At 53.8% G+C, this 19,517-nt stretch overlaps 1 protein-coding gene across 1 annotated transcript in view; it reads left to right on the forward strand.

Moving 5' to 3' along the window:
- Positions 1 to 17,629, forward strand: part of LOC137360561 (protein shisa-6-like) — a 49,908-nt gene extending 32,279 nt beyond the window's left edge. The window contains exons 3-7 of the mRNA XM_068025965.1: positions 9,164 to 9,980; positions 10,697 to 10,854; positions 12,902 to 12,970; positions 14,665 to 14,823; positions 17,005 to 17,629. Coding sequence (XP_067882066.1) covers positions 9,164 to 9,980; positions 10,697 to 10,854; positions 12,902 to 12,970; positions 14,665 to 14,823; positions 17,005 to 17,624 — 1,823 coding nt within the window. The 3' untranslated portion in view covers positions 17,625 to 17,629. The remainder of the gene's footprint in view (positions 1 to 9,163; positions 9,981 to 10,696; positions 10,855 to 12,901; positions 12,971 to 14,664; positions 14,824 to 17,004) is intronic.
- Positions 17,630 to 19,517: the final 1,888 nt, after the last annotated feature.

Here is a 19,517-nt window from a genome sequence, read left to right on the forward strand (position 1 = left end):
CTCTCTGTGTGACCGTCTCACTCTATCTCTCCCTCAGTCTCTGACCCTCTCTGAGTCTTCGTCTCTTTCTGGGTCTCTCTCCGGGTCTCTGTCTCTCTCTGACTGACACCACAGCACCACAGGTTCCCTATCTGTCACTTCTCCTTCAAAGCCCACCTGCCAATCAGACCGCCCTTTAATTTTAAGTGGAGGACTCTTTCTTGTTTCTGATAAAACAGTTGCACTGTTGCTCCCTCCGTGCCTCTTGCCTGACGTCTATTGGTGGGGAGGGTCCAATAAATTATAAGGCTCAAGTCACACGTAAACGAATGGAATAAAGAAGGTTGATATGTAATTTGCCGAGAGAGAGAGAGAGAGAGATGAATACAATCTGTACTGTTATTACATTTGTGAATATATACATTCTAACAAAACAACGGTAACTCCTGCAGCCTCTCTCCAGTGATGCCCAACAGACATCAAATCAACATTCCACCACTAAAAGATTCATCTCCAAGGCAGTGGTAATTTTTTTTACACATTTTAAGGTGAGACTTTCAATCATGTTGTCTCTTTATTGCAATCTTTATTCGGTGGGATTTGTGTACAGATTCTCGGTGGCTCCTGTCATTGCCAGCTCCCTCTCTCTGTCTCTCACTGTCACTCTTTATCTCCCTCTCCCTCTCTGACTCTCTCTGTCACACACTCTCTCTCCCTCACTCTGTATCTGTCTCTCCCTATCTCTGTTTTTCTGTCTCTGTCGTTTCTCTCTCCCCATATCTGTCTTTCCCTGTCTCTCTATCTCCATGTCTCTCTCTGTCTCTGTCTCTCTTTGTCTCTCCCTCTCTCTGTCTGTCTCTATGCTCTATGTGTGTGTGTGTCTCTCTCTCTATCTTTGTCTCTCTCTCTCTCTCTGTCTGTCTCTGTCTGTTTCTGTCTCTCTCTCTCTGTCTGTCTGTCTCTCTCTCTCTCTGGCTCTCTGTTTCTTTCTGTCTCTATCTCTCGCTCTCTGTTTCTGTCTCTCTGCCTCTGTCTCTCTCTCTCTCTCTGTCTGTTTCTGTCTCTCTCTCTGTGTCTCTGTTTCTGTCTCTCTCTCTCTGTGTCTCTGTTTCTGTCTCTCTCTGTGTCTGTTTCTGTCTCTCTCTCTCTCTGTGTCTGTTTCTGTCTCTCTCTGTGTGTCTCTGTTTCTGTCTCTCTCTCTCTGTTTCTGTCTCTCTCTCTCTCTGTCTGTTTCTGTCTCTCTCTCTCTCTTTGTGTCTCTGTTTCTGTCTCTCTCTCTCTGTGTCTCTGTTTCTGTCTCTCTCTGTCTCTGTTTCTGTCTCTCTCTCTCTCTCTGTCTGTTTCTGTCTCTCTCTCTCTCTGTTTCTGTCTCTCTCTGTCTGTTTCTGTCTCTCTCTCTGTCTCTCTCTCTCTCTGTGTCTCTGTTTCTGTCTCTCTCTCTCTCTGTTTCTGTCTCCCTCTCTCTCTGTCTCTCTCTCTCTCTGTGTCTCTGTTTCTGTCTCTATCTCTCTCTCTGTCACATGTATTCCCACGACAGTGATGAAAGGATAAAGCGCAGGTACAATATGGTGTTTTAATGAGGGTTTTTCTCCTGATGCTGTCTCACTGTGGTGAGGGGACATTGCTGGGGAAAGGTGAACAGAGTTTGTGGGCCTGCTCCGTGTTGCAGGGTCAGTGGTGAGGTCTCTCAGCTGGGCAGGTGTGTATATCCTGGGCTGTCAGTGTTTCCTGTCATCACTCAGCGGGAGGAGGACACAGGAATGAATTAACCCGAGCTGGCAAACTGACAGGGCACTTCAGATTAGCATGCTGATGGGGAGAAGGAGAGAGAGAGGTATAGGAGAGAGGGGACGGAAAGAGAGCGAGAGGGAGGAGAGAGACAGCGGGGGGGGGGGGGGGGGTGGTGACAGAGAGTGAGAAAGGGGGGAGAGAGAGTGAGGGGGTGAGAGTTAGACAGGGGAGAGAGAGATGGGGTGAGAGAGAGTGAGAGTGAGAGAGGGGCACAGAGAGAGGGTGGAGAGAGAGAGAGAGAGGGGGGAGGGAGAGAGAGGGGAGGGAGAGAGAGAGAGAGGGGAGGGAGAGAGAGAGAGAGAGAGAGGGAGAAGAGAGAGAGATGGGGTGAGAGAGAGTGAGAGTGAGAGAGGGGCACAGAGAGAGGGTGGAGAGAGAGAGAGAGGGGGAGGGAGAGAGAGAGAGGGAGAAGAGAGAGAGATGGGGTGAGAGAGAGAGGGGTAAGAAAGAGGGGGACAGAAAGAGAGGGGGGAGAGAGAGGGGATGAGAGTGAGAGTGGGGCGAGAGAAAGAGAGGGGGAGAGAGAGAGAGGGGGAGAGAGAGGGAGAGAAGGGAGGAGAGGGGAGGGGGAAGAGAGAGAGGGGATAGAGAGGGGAGAGAGAGGGGAGAGAGAGGGGAGAAGGAAAGAGATGGGGAAACGAGAGGGGGAAAGAGAGAGAGGGGGGAGAGAGGCACAGAGAGAGATCACAGAGAAAGCGGGGAGAGGGAGGCGGAAAGAGAGAAGAGAAAGAGATGGAGAATGAGAAAGAGAGGGGGTTAGGGAAGGGGGTGAGAGAGAGGGGGAGTGGAAGGGGGAACAGATGGAGAGGGAGAGGGGTGAGAGAGAGAGGAGGAGAGGAAGGAGGGAGAGAGAGGGAGGAGAGAGAGAGGAGGAGAGGAAGAGGGAGAGGGAGAGAGGGAAGAGAGAGGAGGAGAGACGGGGGAGAGAGAGGGAGGGAGTGAGGGGGAGAGAGAGAGGGGAGAAAGAGAGAGCGGGGGAGATGGAGGTTGGAAGGACAGAAGGGAAAGAGATGGAGAGAGAGAGAGAGGGTTAGGGAAGAGGGTGACAGGATGCGGGAAGAGATGGAGAGAGAGAGGGGGGCGAGAGAGAGACGGGGAGAGGAAGGGGGAAGAGATGGATGGCGAGAGAGAGGGGGAGAGAGGGGGTAGAGAGAGGAAGGGGGAGAGAGAGAGGGAGAGGAAGGGGGAGAGGGAGGAGAGAGAGAGGGGGAGGGAGAGCCTGAAGATGAGAGGGTGGGCGGGAAAGTGAGGGGGTGAGGTGAGGGGAGAGTTGGGGTGGGTGGGGGAAGAGGGGAAGACAGATGAAAACGTGGGGAGAAGGGTCAGGGGCACAGGAGGGGACGGAGAGAGAGAGAGAGAGCGCTAGTGAGGGAGTGGGAAGCGAGGGAGAGAGAGAGAGAGAGAGCTGAGAGGATGCGGGGGAGGCAGTGGGGATGAGGATGAAGCGGAGGTGGGAAGTGGGAAGACATGTGGAGATGTAACGTTGACAATAAAACACAGGGGTATTTTAGAACATGTTTCCTTTCGAGAGAGGAGTTATCCTCGGGGAAAAGCCTCGATGTCACCCAGATTTCTAAGGTACTGCTTTCACTGTTGACCCCAGGTTGATTTCCCCATTTTGGACTTGCTTTGATGCCCTGCTCCAAACTAAACCCCCAGGGCTGTTTCATTGGAATTGGTTTTTTTTTTGGTTGTTGCTGGGGGAAGCTGCCAATGACTTCGGAGTCTGCAGTCAGTGGGATGTGGGAGAGATGCTGCGATGGAGACCTGCATTCATGAGAGCCGAGTTGCTTGGCAACTGGGCAGCAAGTGGTAGCACCAAATGCCATGTTGGAGAAGGGAGTCGTGTGTTTGTGGGTTCACCTGTCTCTTACTGGATCTGTATGTGTGTGTGTGTGCGAGAGTGTGTGTGTGTGCGAGAGTGTGTGTGTGAGTGTATGTGTGTGAGAGAGTGTGTGTGTATGTGTGTGTGAGAGTGTGAACGTGCGCTTGTGTGTGAATGTGTGTGTGTGTTTATATGTCTAGGTGTTTGTGTGCGTGTCAGAGTATGAGTGTGTGTGTGTGTGAGAGTGTGTGTGTAAGTGTGTGTCAGAGAGTGTGTGTGTGTGAGAGAGTGTGTATGTATGTGTGTGAGAGAATGTGTGTGAGAGAGTGTGTGTGTGTGTGTGTGTGTGAGAGAGAGTGTGTGTGTGTGTCAGAGAGTGTGTGTGTGTGAGTGTGAGAGAGTGTGTGTATGTGTGTGAGAGAGTGTGTGTGTGTGCCAGAGAGTGTGTGTGTGTGTGTGAGAGTGTGTGTGTTTGTGTGTAAATGTGTGTGTGTGAGAGAGAGTGAGTGTGTGTGTGTGAGAGAGTGTGTGTGTGTGTGTCAGAGAGTGTGTGTGTGAGAGAGTGTGTGTGTGTCAGAGAGAGTGTGTGTGTGTGTGTGTGTGAGAGAGTGTGTGTGTTTGTGTGTGAATGTGTGTGTGTGTGAGAGAGTGAGTGTGTGTGTGTGAGAGAGTGTGTGTGTGTGTGTCAGAGAGTGTGTGTGTGTGTCAGAGAGTGTGTGTGTGAGAGAGTGTGTGTGAGAGAGTGTGTGTGTCAGAGAGTGTGTGTGTCAGAGAGTGTGTGTGTATGTGTGAGAGAGTGTGTGTGTGTGTGAGAGAGAGTGTGTGTGAGAGTGTGAATGTGCGCTTGTGTGTGAACGTGTGTGTGTGTTTATATTTCTAGGTGTTTGTGTGCGTGTCAGAGTATGAGTGTGTGTGAGTTGTGAATGTGTGTGATTACGTGTATATGTATGTATGTGTGAGCATGTGAGCATCCAGGAGGTCTTCTTGAAACAGTATGTAGATAGTCCAACTAGGGAAGGGGCCATTCTGGACCTGGTATTGGGGAATGAGCCCGGCCGGGTGGTCGAAGTCTCAATAGGGAAGCATTTCGGGAACAGTGACCATAATTCCGTAAGTTTTAAGGTACTTGTGGATAAGGATAAGAGTAGTCCTCGGGTGAAGGTGCTAAATTGGGGGAAGGCTAATTATAACAATATTTGGCAGGAACTGAAGAATTTAGATTGGGGGCGGCTGTTTGAGGGTAAATCAACATCTGACATGTGGGAGTCTTTCAAACATCAGCTGATTAGAATCCAGGACCAGCATGTTCCTGTGAGGAAGAAAGACAAGTTTGGCAAGTTTCGGGAAGCTTGGATAACGCGGGATATTGTGAGCCTCGTCAAAAAGAAAAAGGAAGCATTTGTAAGGGCTGGAAGGCTGGGAACAGATGAAGCACTTGAGGAATATAGAGACAGTAGGAAGGAACTTAAGCAAGGAGTTAGGAGGGCTAAAAGGGGTCATGAAAAGTCATTGGCAAACAGGATGAAGGAAAATCCCAAGGCTTTTTATACAAAGATAAAGAGCAAGAGGGTAACCAGGGAAAGGGTTGGTCCACTCAAGGACAGAGATGGGAATCTATGTGTGGAGCCAGAGGAAATGGGCGAGGTACTAAATGAGTACTTTGCATCAGTATTCACCAAAGAGAAGGACTTGGTGGATGATGAGCCTAGGGAAGGGAGTGTAGATAGTCTCAGTCATCTCATTATCAAAAAGGAGGAGGTGTTGGGTGTCTTGCAAAGCATTAAGGTAGATAAGTCCCCAGGGCCTGATGGGATCTACCCTAGAATACTGAGGGAGGCAAGGGAGGAAATTGCTGGGGCCTTGACAGAAATCTTTGCATCCTCATTGGCTACATGGTGAGGTCCCAGAGGAGAATAGCCAATCTTGTTCCTTTGTTCAAGAAGGGTGGCAAGGATAATCCAGGAAATTATAGGCCGGTGAGCCTTACGTCAGTGGTAGGGAAACTATTAGAGAGGATTCTTCGGGACAGGATTTACTCCCATTTGGAAACAAACAAACTTATTAGCGAGAGACAGCCTGGTTTTGTGAAGGGGAGATCGTGTCTCACTAATTTGATTGAGCTTTTTGAGGAAGTGACGAAGATGATTGATGAAGGAAGGGCAGTGGATGTTATCTATATGGACTTTAGTAAAGCCTTTGACAAGGTCCCTCATGGCAGACTGGTACAAAAGGTGAAGTCACACGGGATCAGAGGTGAGCTGGCAAGATGGATACAGAACTGGCTCGGTCACAGAAGACAGAGGGTAGCAGTGGAAGGGTGTTTTTCTGAATGGAGGGATGTGACTAGTGGTGTTCCACAGGGATCAGTGCTGGGACCTTTGCTCTTTGTAGTATATATAAATGATTTGGAGGAAAATGTAGCTGGTCTGATTAGTAAGTTTGTGGACGACACAAAGGTTGGTGGAGTTGCGGATAATGATGAGGATTGTCAGAGGATACAGCAGGATATAGATCGGTTGGAGACTTGGGCGGAGAAATGGCAGATGGAGTTTAATCTGGACAAATGTGAGGTAATGCATTTTGGAAGGTCTAATGCAGGTGGGAGGTATACAGTAAATGGCAGAACCCTTAGGAGTATTGACAGGCAGAGAGATCTGGGCGTACAGGTCCACAGGTCACTGAAAGTGGTAACGCAGGTGGATAAGGTAGTCAAGAAGGCATACGGCATGCTTGCCTTCATCGGTCGGGGCATAGAGTATAAAAATTGGCAAGTCATGCTGCAGCTGTACAGAACCTTAGTTAGGCCTCACTTAGAATATTGCGTGCAATTCTGGTCGCCATACTACCAGAAGGACGTGGAGGCTTTGGAGAGGGTACAGAGGAGGTTTACCAGGATGTTGCCTGGTCTGGAGGGCATTAGCTATGAGGAGACGTTGGAAAAACTCGGATTGTTTTCACTGGAACGACAGAGGTGGAGGGGCGACATGATAGAGGTTTACAAAGTTATGAGCGGCATGGACAGAGTGGATAGTCAGAAGCTTTTTCCCAGGTTGGAAGAGTCAGTTACTAGGGGACATAGGTTTATGGTGCAAGGGGCAAAGTTTAGAGGGGATGTGCGAGGCAAGTTTTTTTACACAGAGGGTGGTGAGTGCCTGGAACTTGCTGCCAGGGGAGGGGGTGGAAGAAGATACGATAGCGACGTTTAAGAGACATCTTGACAAATACATGAATAGGAAGGGAATAGAGGGATATGGGCCCCGGAAGTGCAGAAGGTGTTAGTTTTGGCAGGCATCAAGATGGGCGCAGGCTTGGAGGGCCGAATGGCCTGTTCCTGTGCTGTTCTTTGTGTGAGTGAATGTAACTCTTTTATTCAAAAAGGGAGGGAGACAGACAGCTGGAAACTACAGGCCAGTTGCTTAACATCTGTCTTAGGGAAAATGTTAGAAGCTATTATTAAAGATGTTATAGCAGGGCACTTAGAAAAATTCAAGGTAATCAGGCAGATTCAACATGGTTTCTTGAAAGGGAAATCATGTTTAACCAATTCATTGGAGTTCTTTGAGGGAGTTACATGTGCTGTGGATAAAGGGGGACCGGTGGATGTACTGTACTTAGATTTCCAGAAGGCATTTGATAAGATGCCACATCAAAGGTTATTGCAGAAAATAAAAGCTCATGGTGTAGGGGGTAACATGTTGGCATGGATAGAAGATTGTCTAGCCAACAGGAAATGGAGAGTAGGCATAAATGGGTCATGTTCTGGTTGGCAAGATGTAACGAGTGGTGTACCACAGAGATCTCAACTTTTTACAGTTTATATAAATGACTTAGATGAAGGGACCGAAGGTATGGTTGCTAAATTTGCCGATGACACAAAGATAGGTAGGAAAGTAAGTTGTGATGAGGACATAAGGGGGCTCCAAAGGGATATGGATAGGTTAATTGAGTGGGCAAAGACCTGGCAGATGGAGTACAATGTGGGAAAGTGTGAAATTGTCCATTTTGGCAGGCAGAGTAAAAAAGAAGCATAATATCAAAATGGTGAGAGATTTGCAGAGCTCGGAGATGCAGAGGGATCTGGGTGTCCGAGTGCATGAATCGCAAAAGGTTAGTATGCAGGTTCAGCACGTGATATCTCTTCCTCAAAAGGTGATGCCACACTTCTGATTTTGTGGGGTCACTCAACCCTCCCTTCTACTTCTGAACCCACGGTCAGCAGGTAAGGGCAAGAGCTCCCGTCTCGGACATAACCGGACTGCACAATGCTCATTTCCTTCCGTTACAGAATTGTAAGAAATAATAGGAAGATTCCTTCTGAATGTTGTTTATTTACTGATTTGTTGGATGTGGCCAGCATTTATTGCCCATCCCTAATTGCCCCTTGAGAAGGTGGTGGTGAGCTGCCTTCTTGAACCGCTGCAGTCCATGTGAGGTAGGTACACCCACAGTGCTGTTAGGAAGTGAGCTCCAGGATTTTGACCCAGCGACAGTGAAGGAACGGCCGATACAGTTCCAAGTCAGGATGGCGTGCAGCTCGGAGGGGAGAATGCAGGCGGTGGTGCTCCCATTGCGTCTGCTGCCCTCGTCCTTCCAAGTGGTAGAAGTCGCGGGTTTGGGTGGCGCTGTCGAAGGAGCCTTGGTGCATTGCTGCAGTGCGTCTTGTAGATGGTACACACTGCTGGCACTGTGCGTCGGTGGTGGAGGGAGTGAATGTTTGTAGATGGGGTGCCAGTCAAGCGGGCTGCTTTGTCCTGGATGGTGTCGAGCTTCTTGAGTGTTGTTGGAGCTGCACCCATCCAGGCAAGTGGAGAGTATTCCATCACACTCCTGACTCGTGCCTTGTAGATGGTGGACAGGCTTTGGAGAGTCAGGAGGTGAGTTACTTGCCGCAGGATTCCCAGCCTCTGACCTGCTCTTGTAGCCACCGTATTTATATGGCTACTCCAGTTCAGTTTCTGATCAATGGTAACCCCGAGGATGTTGATAGTGGGGGATTCAGCGATGGTAAGTGACTGTCAGTCTGCCTGTTTTTGAAATATGTAGAACAAGGTCCAGTGAGAGAAATAATGATGGTCAACTAGTACAAAGTGCAGTGACTGAGAAACGGACTAGCCAGATTTGTGTTGCATTTTCAGCATTGTAAATGGGGGGGGGGGGGGGGGGAAAGAGGTGGATGAGAGGGTTAATCCCCCCCTCCAATAGGGAACAGACTGCCCGGTGTCTGAGTGTAAATGGGGGAGAGGTGGGTGAGAGGGTTAATCCCCCCCTCTCCGATAGGGAACAGACTGCCCGGTGTCTGAGTGTAAATGGGGGAGAGGTGGGTGAGAGGGTTAATCCCCCCCTCTCCGATAGGGAACAGACTGCCCCGGTGTCTGAGTGTAAATGGGGGAGAGGTGGATGAGAGGGTTAATCCCCCCCCTCCAATAGGGAACAGACTGCCCCGGTGTCTGAGTGTAAATGGGGGAGAGGTGGGTGTGGGGGTTAATCCCCCCCACTCTCCGATAGGGAACAGACTGCCCGGTGTCGGAGTCCTCCAGCCACTAACCCCATGTCATCTCCTCTTCCTAGGACGGAATTTTTATGATCCAGAACACGGCGGAACGTTCGTGCCCAGGCGGGGAGGCCCCAAGAGACGTTTTTGTTTGCGGGAGGGGGGGAAAACCGGGCAGATTTTACCTCGACAACCTGGAGAACCTTTGAACAAATTAGATTCGCCAGCGAGCGATTGTTTTCTTGCGTCCGTGCCCTTTGCAAAAACACCTTCCTGCCGGTGCGAATCCGTTTTGTTTAGTCCCCTTTGCACGGTGCAGATGTCCCCTCAACGATTCGCCATGCTCCTGTTTTGTATCGCCTCCAATCCCAGCGGCCAGGCGGGGGGTCCGGGCAGCAGGGGCCGGGCGCTGGCCGCCCAGAATGCCTCGCTGCCCCGTGTCTCGGCCCCCGTCCCCGGCGGGGTGAGGGGCTCCCGCAACGCCAGCCGGCCGGCCGAGCGGAAGGCGGAGTGGGCGGCCGCGGTGGCCAACGTGGGGGACACCTGCCGGGGCTACTATGACGTGATGGGGCAGTACGACCCGCCCTTCAACTGCAGCAGCGGCACCTATCTGTACTGCTGCGGCACCTGCCACTATCGCTTCTGCTGCGAGTTCCGCTCCTACAAGTTGAGCCAAGGCAGCTGCAACAACTACGACAGCCCGGACTGGGCCAACACGCCGCTCACCAGCTCGGCCGTCACCGACCAGGAGGCCTACGACCCCGCCAAGGACCGCACCAACAGCACCGTCTACATCATCTGTGGTGTGCTCACCATCACGCTGGCTGTGGGCATCACCATCAAGGTGGCATTCAGAAAGGTGGCCCAGCAACCCGGAGACCTCAACGTCTCCAGGTAACTACCCCCCGCCCTTCCGGTGCCCCTCCGTCTATGGGTGACTACCCCCCGCCCTTCCGGTGCCCCTCCGTCTCCTGGTGACTACCCCCTGCCCTTCAGCTGCCCTTCCGGCTCCAGGTGCCTACACCCCATCCCTCCGCTGCCCCTCCGTCTCTTGGTGACTACCCCCGCCCTTCCGGTGCCCCTCCTTCTACGGGTGACTACCCCCTGCCCTTCTGGTGCCCCTCCATCTCCTGGTGACTACCCCCTGCCCTTCCGGTGCCCCTCCGGCTACGGGTAACTACACTTCGCCCCTCCGGCTACAGGTAACTAGCCCCTGCCCCTCCGTCTCCGGGTAACTACCCCCCACCCCTCAGTTTCCAGGTGACGACCCCTGCCCCTCCATCTACAGGTAACTCCCTCGCCCCCTCCCCTACGTCTATGGGTAACCCCCTACCTCCCCCCCCCAACCCCTCCGTCAATGGGCAACTCCCTATCCACCACCCGCTGCTCCGTCTGTCTCCGTAATTCCCCCTCTGTTTACACGTAACTTCCTCCCCCATCGTCTCCACGTAACTCCCCCCTCCATCTCCACGTAACTAATCCATGCCCCCCCTCCTCCTGCTCCCTCGCCCCGCCCGTGTACGATAACTGCCTACCTTCCTGCGTGGGTTTTCTGTAATCAAGGTGCCTCTCTCTGGTGTTTTTTTTTCTCTCTCTCCCTCTCGGTACAGAGCTCTGGTAGACATCCTGAGACACCAGGCTGTCTCGGTGCCCAACACAGAGAGGAACAACCAGACCAGTGTGGGGAACACCGCCCTGCAAAACGACACTGCCCCACACATCAGCAAGACCCAGTACACGCCGGTTAAGATGAACAAAGCCACTGCCGGTAAGGTGTGAGATTATCAACAGAACTGAGAATGTTTAGGAGGGGAAGTGAGTGTCTGAATGGGGTCGGGGAGCAGTGGGATCTGGGGGGTACGGAGACACCCATCACTAAAACTAGTGACACAGGCTCACAAGGAGGTAAAATAGCAAACTGAGCACTGCGGTTCATTTCCAGAGTGGTAGAATTGAAAAGCAGAGGGGTTATGTATCGAACCTCGGTTAGACCACACTTGGAGCACTGTGCACAGTTCCACTCTCCATATCCCTCGGTTAGACCACACTCGGAGCACTGTGCACAGTTCCACTCTCCATATCCCTGGGTTAGACCACACTCGGAGCACTGTGCACAGTTCCATTCTCCATATCCCTCAGTTAGACCACACTCGGAGCACTGTGCACAGTTCCACTCTCCATATCCCTCAGTTAGACCACACTCGGAGCACTGTGCACAGTTCCACTCTCCATATCCCTCAGTTAGACCACACTTGGAGCACTGTGCACAGTTCCACTCTCCATATCCCTCGGTTAGACCACACTTGGAGCACTGTGCACAGTTCCACTCTCCATATCCCTGGGTTAGACCACACTTGTAGAGGGAGCTTTACTCTATATCTAACACCCGTTTTTTTTTCCATAACCCCCATGCTGTACCTGTCCTGGGAGTGTTTGATGGGGGACAGTGTAGAGGGAGCTTTACTCTGTATCTAACCCCCCGTGCTGTACCTGTCCTGGGAGTGTTTGATGGGGGACAGTGTCGAGGGAGCTTTACTCTGTATCTAACCCCCGTACTGTCCCTGTCCTGGGGAGTGTTTGATGGGGGACAGTGTAGAGGGAGCTTTACTCTGTATCTAACCCCCCGTACTGTCCCTGTCCTGGGGAGTGTTTGATGGGGGACAGTGTAGAGGGAGCTTTACTCTGTATTATAACAAGGATTGGTCGACCGAGGCTTTGTTAACAGTACAGTCCGTTCAGCCTCCTGCAGAAAGCCAACTGACTTAGGCGGAAGCTGTTTACAATAAAACAATGGGAGGGCAGGGACAATGAATAATATGTGAACGCAGCGCCCGGAAAATGCATAAATTTGACTTTTTTTTTGGGAAGTGATCGCTCGAGTGCCTGTGAGTGTTGTTATGGTAACTGCCGGGCGAGAAAGGCTGAGAGGCCTCAGTGAGCTTCTGCAAATGTGCCCCATCCTCCGTTAACCCATCGCGCACCCAAATAGTGAAAATCTAGTCTTCCTGCCTGATCTGCGCCCCCCCGATTCCCATCGCTCCGCCTTTGGTGGCCGAGCCTCCAGCTGGCCCGGGGGGTGGGGCCACCCCCCGCGAGCTCTGCAATTCTCTCCCTAAACCTCTCCGCCTCTCACCCTTTAAGATTCTCCTTGAAACCAACCTCTTTGACCGAGCTTTCGGTCCACCGTCTCTAATGTCTCCTGATGTCGCTCGGGATCAAATTTTCTCTGATTGACACAAGAGCAGGTCAGAGGCTGGGAATCCTGAGGCGAGTAACTCACCTCCTGACTCCCCAAAGCCTGTCCCACCACCTACAAGGCACAAGTCGGGAGTGTATTGGAATACTCTCCAGTTGCCTGGATGGGTGCAGCTCCAACAAGACTCAAGAAGCTCGACACCATCCAGGACAAAGCAGCCCGCTTGATTGGCATCCCATCCACAAACATTCACTCCCTCCACCACCGACGCACAGTAGCAGCAGTGTGTACCATCTACAAGATGCACTGCAGCAATGCACCAAGGCTCCTTAGACAGCGCCGCCCAAACCCGCGACCTCGACCACCGAGAAGGACGAGGGCAGCACTCCCTCAGTACTGGCACCGGGGAGTGTCGACCTGGATTATGGAGATTGAGTCCGAGAGTATATACATCTCCCTCCGACAGTGCAGCACTCCCTCAGTACTGGCACCGGGGGAGTGTCGGCCTGGATTTATGGGGTTCATTCTGAGGCCAATATGTCCTCAGGGGGAGGGGGGTCCCCTTCGGCAGGGCGAGCGACGGTTCCTGACCCCTTTTCTCTTCGTACTGTGCTTGCAGGGAACGGACAGCACAACCTCAGGCAGCAGCTTGTGAACAGCCCGACGCACGCTGGGACCCTGCCCCTCGGTGAGTACGAGCTCAACACGGCTCCTCGAACAAACCCCGCTTCACCCACCGCACCAGGGTCCAAACCCCCTCAGTTCAAACACTCCCCAAAACTATCCCCCCCCCCCCCCCGCCACACACACTACCACACCCCCGCTGTTGTAAGAGTCTCCCTGGCACATTCCCCTCCCGCCGAAGCAGGACTGGTGGATCACGCCCCGCGGGGTGTTCAGAGTCTCCGCTTGGGGTCCTTGGGGTAGGGTGGCCACATGGGCTACGAGCTCCCCAGCACGTTCGCCAGGCCGCGATGCCAGGCAGCGACGGGGAGATGGGCTCCTGATGGATCCTGAGCATTTTCAAAGTCATTCACAGCCTGGGGCTGTCTCAATTACACGATCCACGCTTTCGACCATAAAGCTCATTAATTTCCACTTACCAACGGTCGATGGAGCACACTCGGCAGATGGGGGTCTGTGCACTTCATCTCTGAGCAACAACCCGCGCCCCCTGATGCTCCTGCGACTTTTTAATAACAAAAAAAAAACACTTCACCGTCGACGATTAAACCAAACGCGGCCTCAGGGCACCCACAAAATAAATAAAACTTTCGATTCGAGTCACGCTCCCACGACAACCTGTCTCCTTTCGGAGGGGGGGGGGGGATTAACCCTCTCACCCACCTCTCCCCCATTTACACTCAGACACCGGGCAGTCTGTTCCCTATCGGAGAGGGGGGATGAACCCTCTCACCCACCTCTCTCCATTTACACTCAGACACCGGGCAGTCTGTTCCCTATCGGAGAGGGGGGGGATTAACCCTCTCACCCACCTCTCCCCATTTACACTCAGACACCAGGCAGTCTGTTCCCTATCGGAGAGGGGGGGATTAACCCTCTCACCCACCTCTCCCCCATTTACACTCAGACACCGGGCAGTCTGTTCCCTATCGGAGGGGGGGATTAACCCTCTCACCCACCTCTCCCCCATTTACACTCAGACACCGGGCAGTCTGTTCCCTATCGGAGAGGGGGGGATTAACCCTCTCACCCACCTCTCCCCCATTTACACTCAGACACCGGGCAGTCTGTTCCCTATCGGAGAGGGGGGGATTAACCCTCTCACCCACCTCTCCCCCATTTACACTCAACCACCGGGCAGTCTGTTCCCTATCGGAGAGGGGGGGGGATTAACCCTCTCACCCACCTCTCCCCCATTTACACTCAGACACCGGGCAGTCTGTTCCCTATCGGAGAGGGGGGATTAACCCTCTCACCCACCTCTCCCCCATTTACACTCAGACACCGGGCAGTCTGTTCCCTATCGGAGAGGGGGGGATTAACCCTCTCACCCACCTCTCCCCCATTTACACTCAGACACCGGGCAGTCTGTTCCCTATCGGAGAGAGGGGGATTAACCCTCTCACCCACCTCTCCCCATTTACACTCAGACACCGGGCAGTCTGTTCCCTATCGGAGGGAGGATTAACCCCCTCATCCACCTCTCCCCCATTTACACACCGACACTGGGCAGTCTGTACCCTATCGGAGAGGGGGGGGGATTAACGCTCTCACCCACCTCTCCCCCATTTACACACCGACACCGGGCAGTCTGTTCCCTATCGGAGAGGGGGGGGATTAACTCTCACACCCACCTCTCCCGCATGGATGTCTCCCTGGCCCTGCTAACCCTTCCCTCATATTGTGTCCTACTCCCAGATCGGTCCCGGAGAAACAACGTGAACCTGTACAACCCGTGCTCCCGGCAGAACGCCCTCCTGACTTCCTGCTCCTACCACAACCTCTCCCACCTGCCTCCCTCCTACGAGTCCACCATGAAGCCTGAAATGAACAAGTACTCGTCCCTGAAACGGTTAGGTAAGAGCGCAAGGTTTGCGGGTGATCCCTCCACCCTGGTGGGGAAGCGGTACGCCGTTTCCGTGAGCTCCCTCGTCCGGGACTCTGGGGTCCCTTCTCCGTGTGAGATTCCCTTCCTCTAGCGCACTGTGGGCCCAAGCCTGGAGTATATACATCTCCCTCCGACAGTGCAGCACTCCCTCAGTACTGACACCGGGGGAGTGTCGGTCTGGATTATGGAGATCAAGTCCCAGAGTATATACATCTCCCTGCGACAGTGCAGCACTCCCTCAGTACTGACACCGGGGAGTGTCGGTCTGGATTATGGAGATCAAGTCCTAGAGTATATACATCTCCCTCCGACAGTGCAGCACTCCCTCAGTACTGACACCGGGGAGTGTCGGTCTGGATTATGGAGATCAAGTCCCAGAGTATATACATCTCCCTGCGACAGTGCAGCACTCCCTCAGTACTGACACCGGGGAGTGTCGGTCTGGATTATGGAGATCAAGTCCCAGAGTATATACATCCCCCTCCGACAGTGCAGCACTCCCTCAGTACTGACACCGGGGGAGCGTCGGCCTGGATTATAGAGATCAAGTCCCAGAGTATATACATCTCCCTCCGACAGTGCAGCACTCCCTCAGTACTGGCACCGGGGAAGTGTCAGTCTGGATTATGGAGATCAAGTCCTAGAGTATAGACATCTCCCTCTGACAGTGCAGCACTCCCTCAGTACTGACACCGGGGGAGTGTCGGTCTGGATTATGGAGATCAAGTCCTAGAGTATATCCGTCTCCCTCCGACAGTGCAGCACTCCCTCAGTACTGGCACCGGGGGAGTGTCAGTCTGGATTATGGAGATCAAGTCCTAGAGTATAGACATCTCCCTCCGACAGTGCAGCACTCCCTCAGTACTGACACCAGGGAGTGTCGGTCTGGATTATGGAGATCAAGTTCTAGAGTATATACATCTCCCTCTGACAGTGCAGCACTCCCTCAGTACTGACACCAGGGGAGTGTCGGTCTGGATTATGGAGATCAGGTCCTAGAGTATATCCGTCTCCCTCCGACAGTGCAGCACTCCCTCAGTACTGACACCGGGGGAGTGTCGGTCTGGATTATGGAGATCAAGTCCTCGAGTATATACATCTCCCTCCGACAGTGCAGCACTCCCTCAGTACTGGCACCGGGGGAGTGTCGGTCTGGATAATGGAGATCAAGTCCGAGAGTATATACATCTCCCTCCGACAGTGCAGCACTCCCTCAGTACTGACACCGGGGGAGTGTCGGTCTGGATTATGGAGATCAAGTCCTAGAGTATATCCGTCTCCCTCCGACAGTGCAGCACTCCCTCAGTACTGACACTGGGGGAGTGACTGCCTGGATTATGGAGATCAAGTCCTAGAGTATATACATCTCCCTCTGACAGTGCAGCACTCCCTCAGTACTGACACCGGGGGAGTGTCGGTCTGGATAATGGAGATCAAGTCCGAGAGTATATACATCTCCCTCCGACAGTGCAGCACTCCCTCAGTACTGACACCGGGGGAGTGTCGGTCTGGATTATGGAGATCAAGTCCTAGAGTATATCCGTCTCCCTCCGACAGTGCAGCACTCCCTCAGTACTGACACCGGGGGAGTGTCTGTCTGGATTATGGAGATCAAGTCCTAGAGTATATACATCTCCCTCCGACAGTGCAGCACTCCCTCAGTACTGGCACCGGGGGAGTGTCGGCCTGGATTATGGAGATCAAGTCCTAGAGTATATACATCTCCCTCCGACAGTGCAGCACTCCCTCAGTACTGACACCGGGGGAGTGTCGGTCTGGGTTATGGAGATCAAGTCCTCGAGTATATCCGTCTCCCTCCGACAGTGCAGCACTCCCTCAGTACTGACACCGGGGGAGTGTCTGCCTGGATTATGGAGATCAAGTCCTAGAGTATATACATCTCCCTCCGACAGTGCAGCACTCCCTCAGTACTGACACCGGGGAGTGTCAGTCTGGATTATGGAGATCAAGTCCTAGAGTATATACATCTCCCTCCGACAGTGCAGCACTCCCTCAGTACTGGCACCGGGGGAGTGTCGGCCTGGATTATGGAGTTGCGACTCGGTGAGAGAGAGCGCCTGCTCACTGCCCGGGCGTCTCAGAAATCGGGTGTTTTTTTTAACGGGAGTCTCGTTTTTCTCCGCCCTCAGCCGCCAAAGACCTGGACGACTACTGCAAGAAGCGACACCTGGCGGAGGTCACGGCCAGGGGGACCCTCCCGCTCCGCGCCATGAAGGCCGACCGGGCCGACGCCGCCTTCCGGGACGCCGGCGCAAACCCGCGGCGGGTGATGTCACAGGACCGGCTGCTGGGCGAGGCCCTGCCGCCGCTTCCCCCACCACCTCCGCCTCCGCGGCCCTCCCACCTCGCCTACGCCACCATCGCCCGGGAGCGGCTGCTGTCCCCGGACCGGCTGGGCCGCCGGGGGGGAGGGGCCGCGCCCCCCCACCACCCCGTGCCCTTCGGCGAGCGGCCCCTCAGCAAGAAGGCCCTGTCGCAGAGCAACGTGTGCGCCGCCACGCCCTGGCTCGACCGCCATCAGATCGTCAAGATGAACTCGCACCCGCCCTCGGCGGCGGCTGCGGCCAGCTCGCCCCGTTCCGCCTGGGGGGAGGCCCCCATCGCCGACCGCCGGCAGGCCTTCGCTGCCAAGCGGCACAGCACGGTCGAGCAGCTGCACTTCATCCCCGGTCACGCCAACCAGGTGCCGCAGCCCCAAGCGCCTCCTCCGCAGCTCCGCACCGGCTCCAAGACGGAGGTGACCGTCTGAGTGAGTGGGGGGAGGGAGGGGGATGGCGGAGGAGGAGGGGGGGGGAGGAACGGGGCAGGCCAGCTTCTGCCGGGCCCCCCTACCCGACATCCGGAGATTCGAACCACCCCCTCGCTCGCCTTCCTGCTTTCTCAGCTTTCGGTTTTTTGTTTCGGGTGGGCGGGGGGGGCTGGTTTGTTTGGAGGGTGGCGGGTGGAGTTAATGGGATGCTGTAGGCCGTTTTGGAGGGGGGGGGGAGAGAACGGCGGCGCCCTCGGCCATTTTTAGGGAAGATGGTGGCGCTGTCGGCCATTTTAGATGATGGTGGCGCTGTCGGCCATTTTAAAAGGAGGATGGGGCCACTGTAATGCATTTTTCTGGAGGATGGTGGTGCTGTTGGCCATTTTAATTTTAGAGGAGGACAGAGGGAGGGGGCGGGGACACTGTCGTCCGTTTTAAGGGAGGCCCGGGGGGGGGGGGCGCTGTCGTCCATTTTAAGGGAGGCCCGGGGTGGGGCGCTGTCGTCCATTTTAAGGGAGGCCTGCCGACTGTTGTCGGGGGGCACGTTTTTTTAACCCGGGTGGCTCCTTTCTTTTTCTAAAAAAAAACAAATAAATAAATAAAATCGTTTCGAGGAGCGTCAATTGCAGCCGGGACGCGAAGTTTTGTACCGGCTTCATCGTTTCCCAGCAATCTTTGCGAGACTCGGGGTAGGCCGCAGGCTTTTTAAGAATCGTCAAGTTTTCTCTTACTGTTGGTACTTTGTCGCGGGGGAGGGGGGGGCGGGGAGAACGGGGAAGACGGCGGGGGGGGGGGGGGGGTGGTGGGTGGGTGGAGATTGTGAGGGACGGGGGAGGGAGTTGTGAGGTTTTTTTTTGTGCAGGTTTTATCTAATATTGTTTCCACGTGCACAGACCCCCAAGTTGTTGCCACTGGAATAAATCAAACTGTTTGTCCAAGAGTGTCTCTTTCTTGCCTTCTTTCTACACGACGGGACCCAAGGACGAGGTTACGAGGGGGAACTTGCAGGCAGTGGCGTTCCCATTGCGTCTGCTGCCCTCGTCCTTCGAGGTGGTAGAGGTCGCGGGTTTGGGCGGCGCTGTCTCAGGAGCCTTGGTGCGTTGCTGCAGTGCATCTTGTCGATGGTACACACTGCTGCCACTGTGCGTCGGTGGTGGAGGGAGTGAATGTTTGTAGACGGGGTGCCGATCAAGCGGGCTGCTTTGTCCTGGATGGTGTCAAGCTTCTTGAGTGTTGTTGGAGCTGCACCCATCCAGGCAAGTGGAGAGTATTCCATCACACTCCTGACTTGTGCCTTGTAGATGGTGGACAGGCTTTGGAGAGTCAGGAGGTGAGTTACTCGCCTCAGGATTCCCAGCCTCTGACCTGCTCTTGTAGCCACGGTATTTATATGGCTACTCCAGTTCAGTTTCTGGTCAATGGCAGCCCCTAGGATGTTGATAGTGGGGGATTCAGTGATGGTAATGCCATTGAATGTCGAGGGGAGATGGTTAGATTCTCTCTTGTTGGAGATGGTCATTGCCTGGCACTTGTGTGGCACGAATGTTACTTGTCACTTATCAGCCTCTATATTGTCCAGGTCTTGCTGCATTTCTACACGGACTGCTTCAGTGTTTGAGGAGTCATGAATGGTGCTGAACATTGTGCAATCGTCAGCGAACATCCCCACTTCTGACCTTATGATTGAAGGAAGGTCATTGATGAAGCAGCTGAAGATGGTTGGGCCCAGGACACTACCCTGAGGAACTCCTGCAGTGATATCCTGGAGCTCAGATGATTGACCTCCAACAACCACAACCATCTTCCTTTGCGCGAGGTATGACTCCAGCCAGCGGAGGGTTTTCCCCCTGATTCCCATTGACCTCAGTTTTGCTAGGTCTCCTTGATGCCATA

Source organism: Heterodontus francisci, unplaced genomic scaffold, assembly GCF_036365525.1.
Source record: "Heterodontus francisci isolate sHetFra1 unplaced genomic scaffold, sHetFra1.hap1 HAP1_SCAFFOLD_1528, whole genome shotgun sequence".
Lineage (NCBI taxonomy): Eukaryota > Metazoa > Chordata > Chondrichthyes > Heterodontiformes > Heterodontidae > Heterodontus > Heterodontus francisci.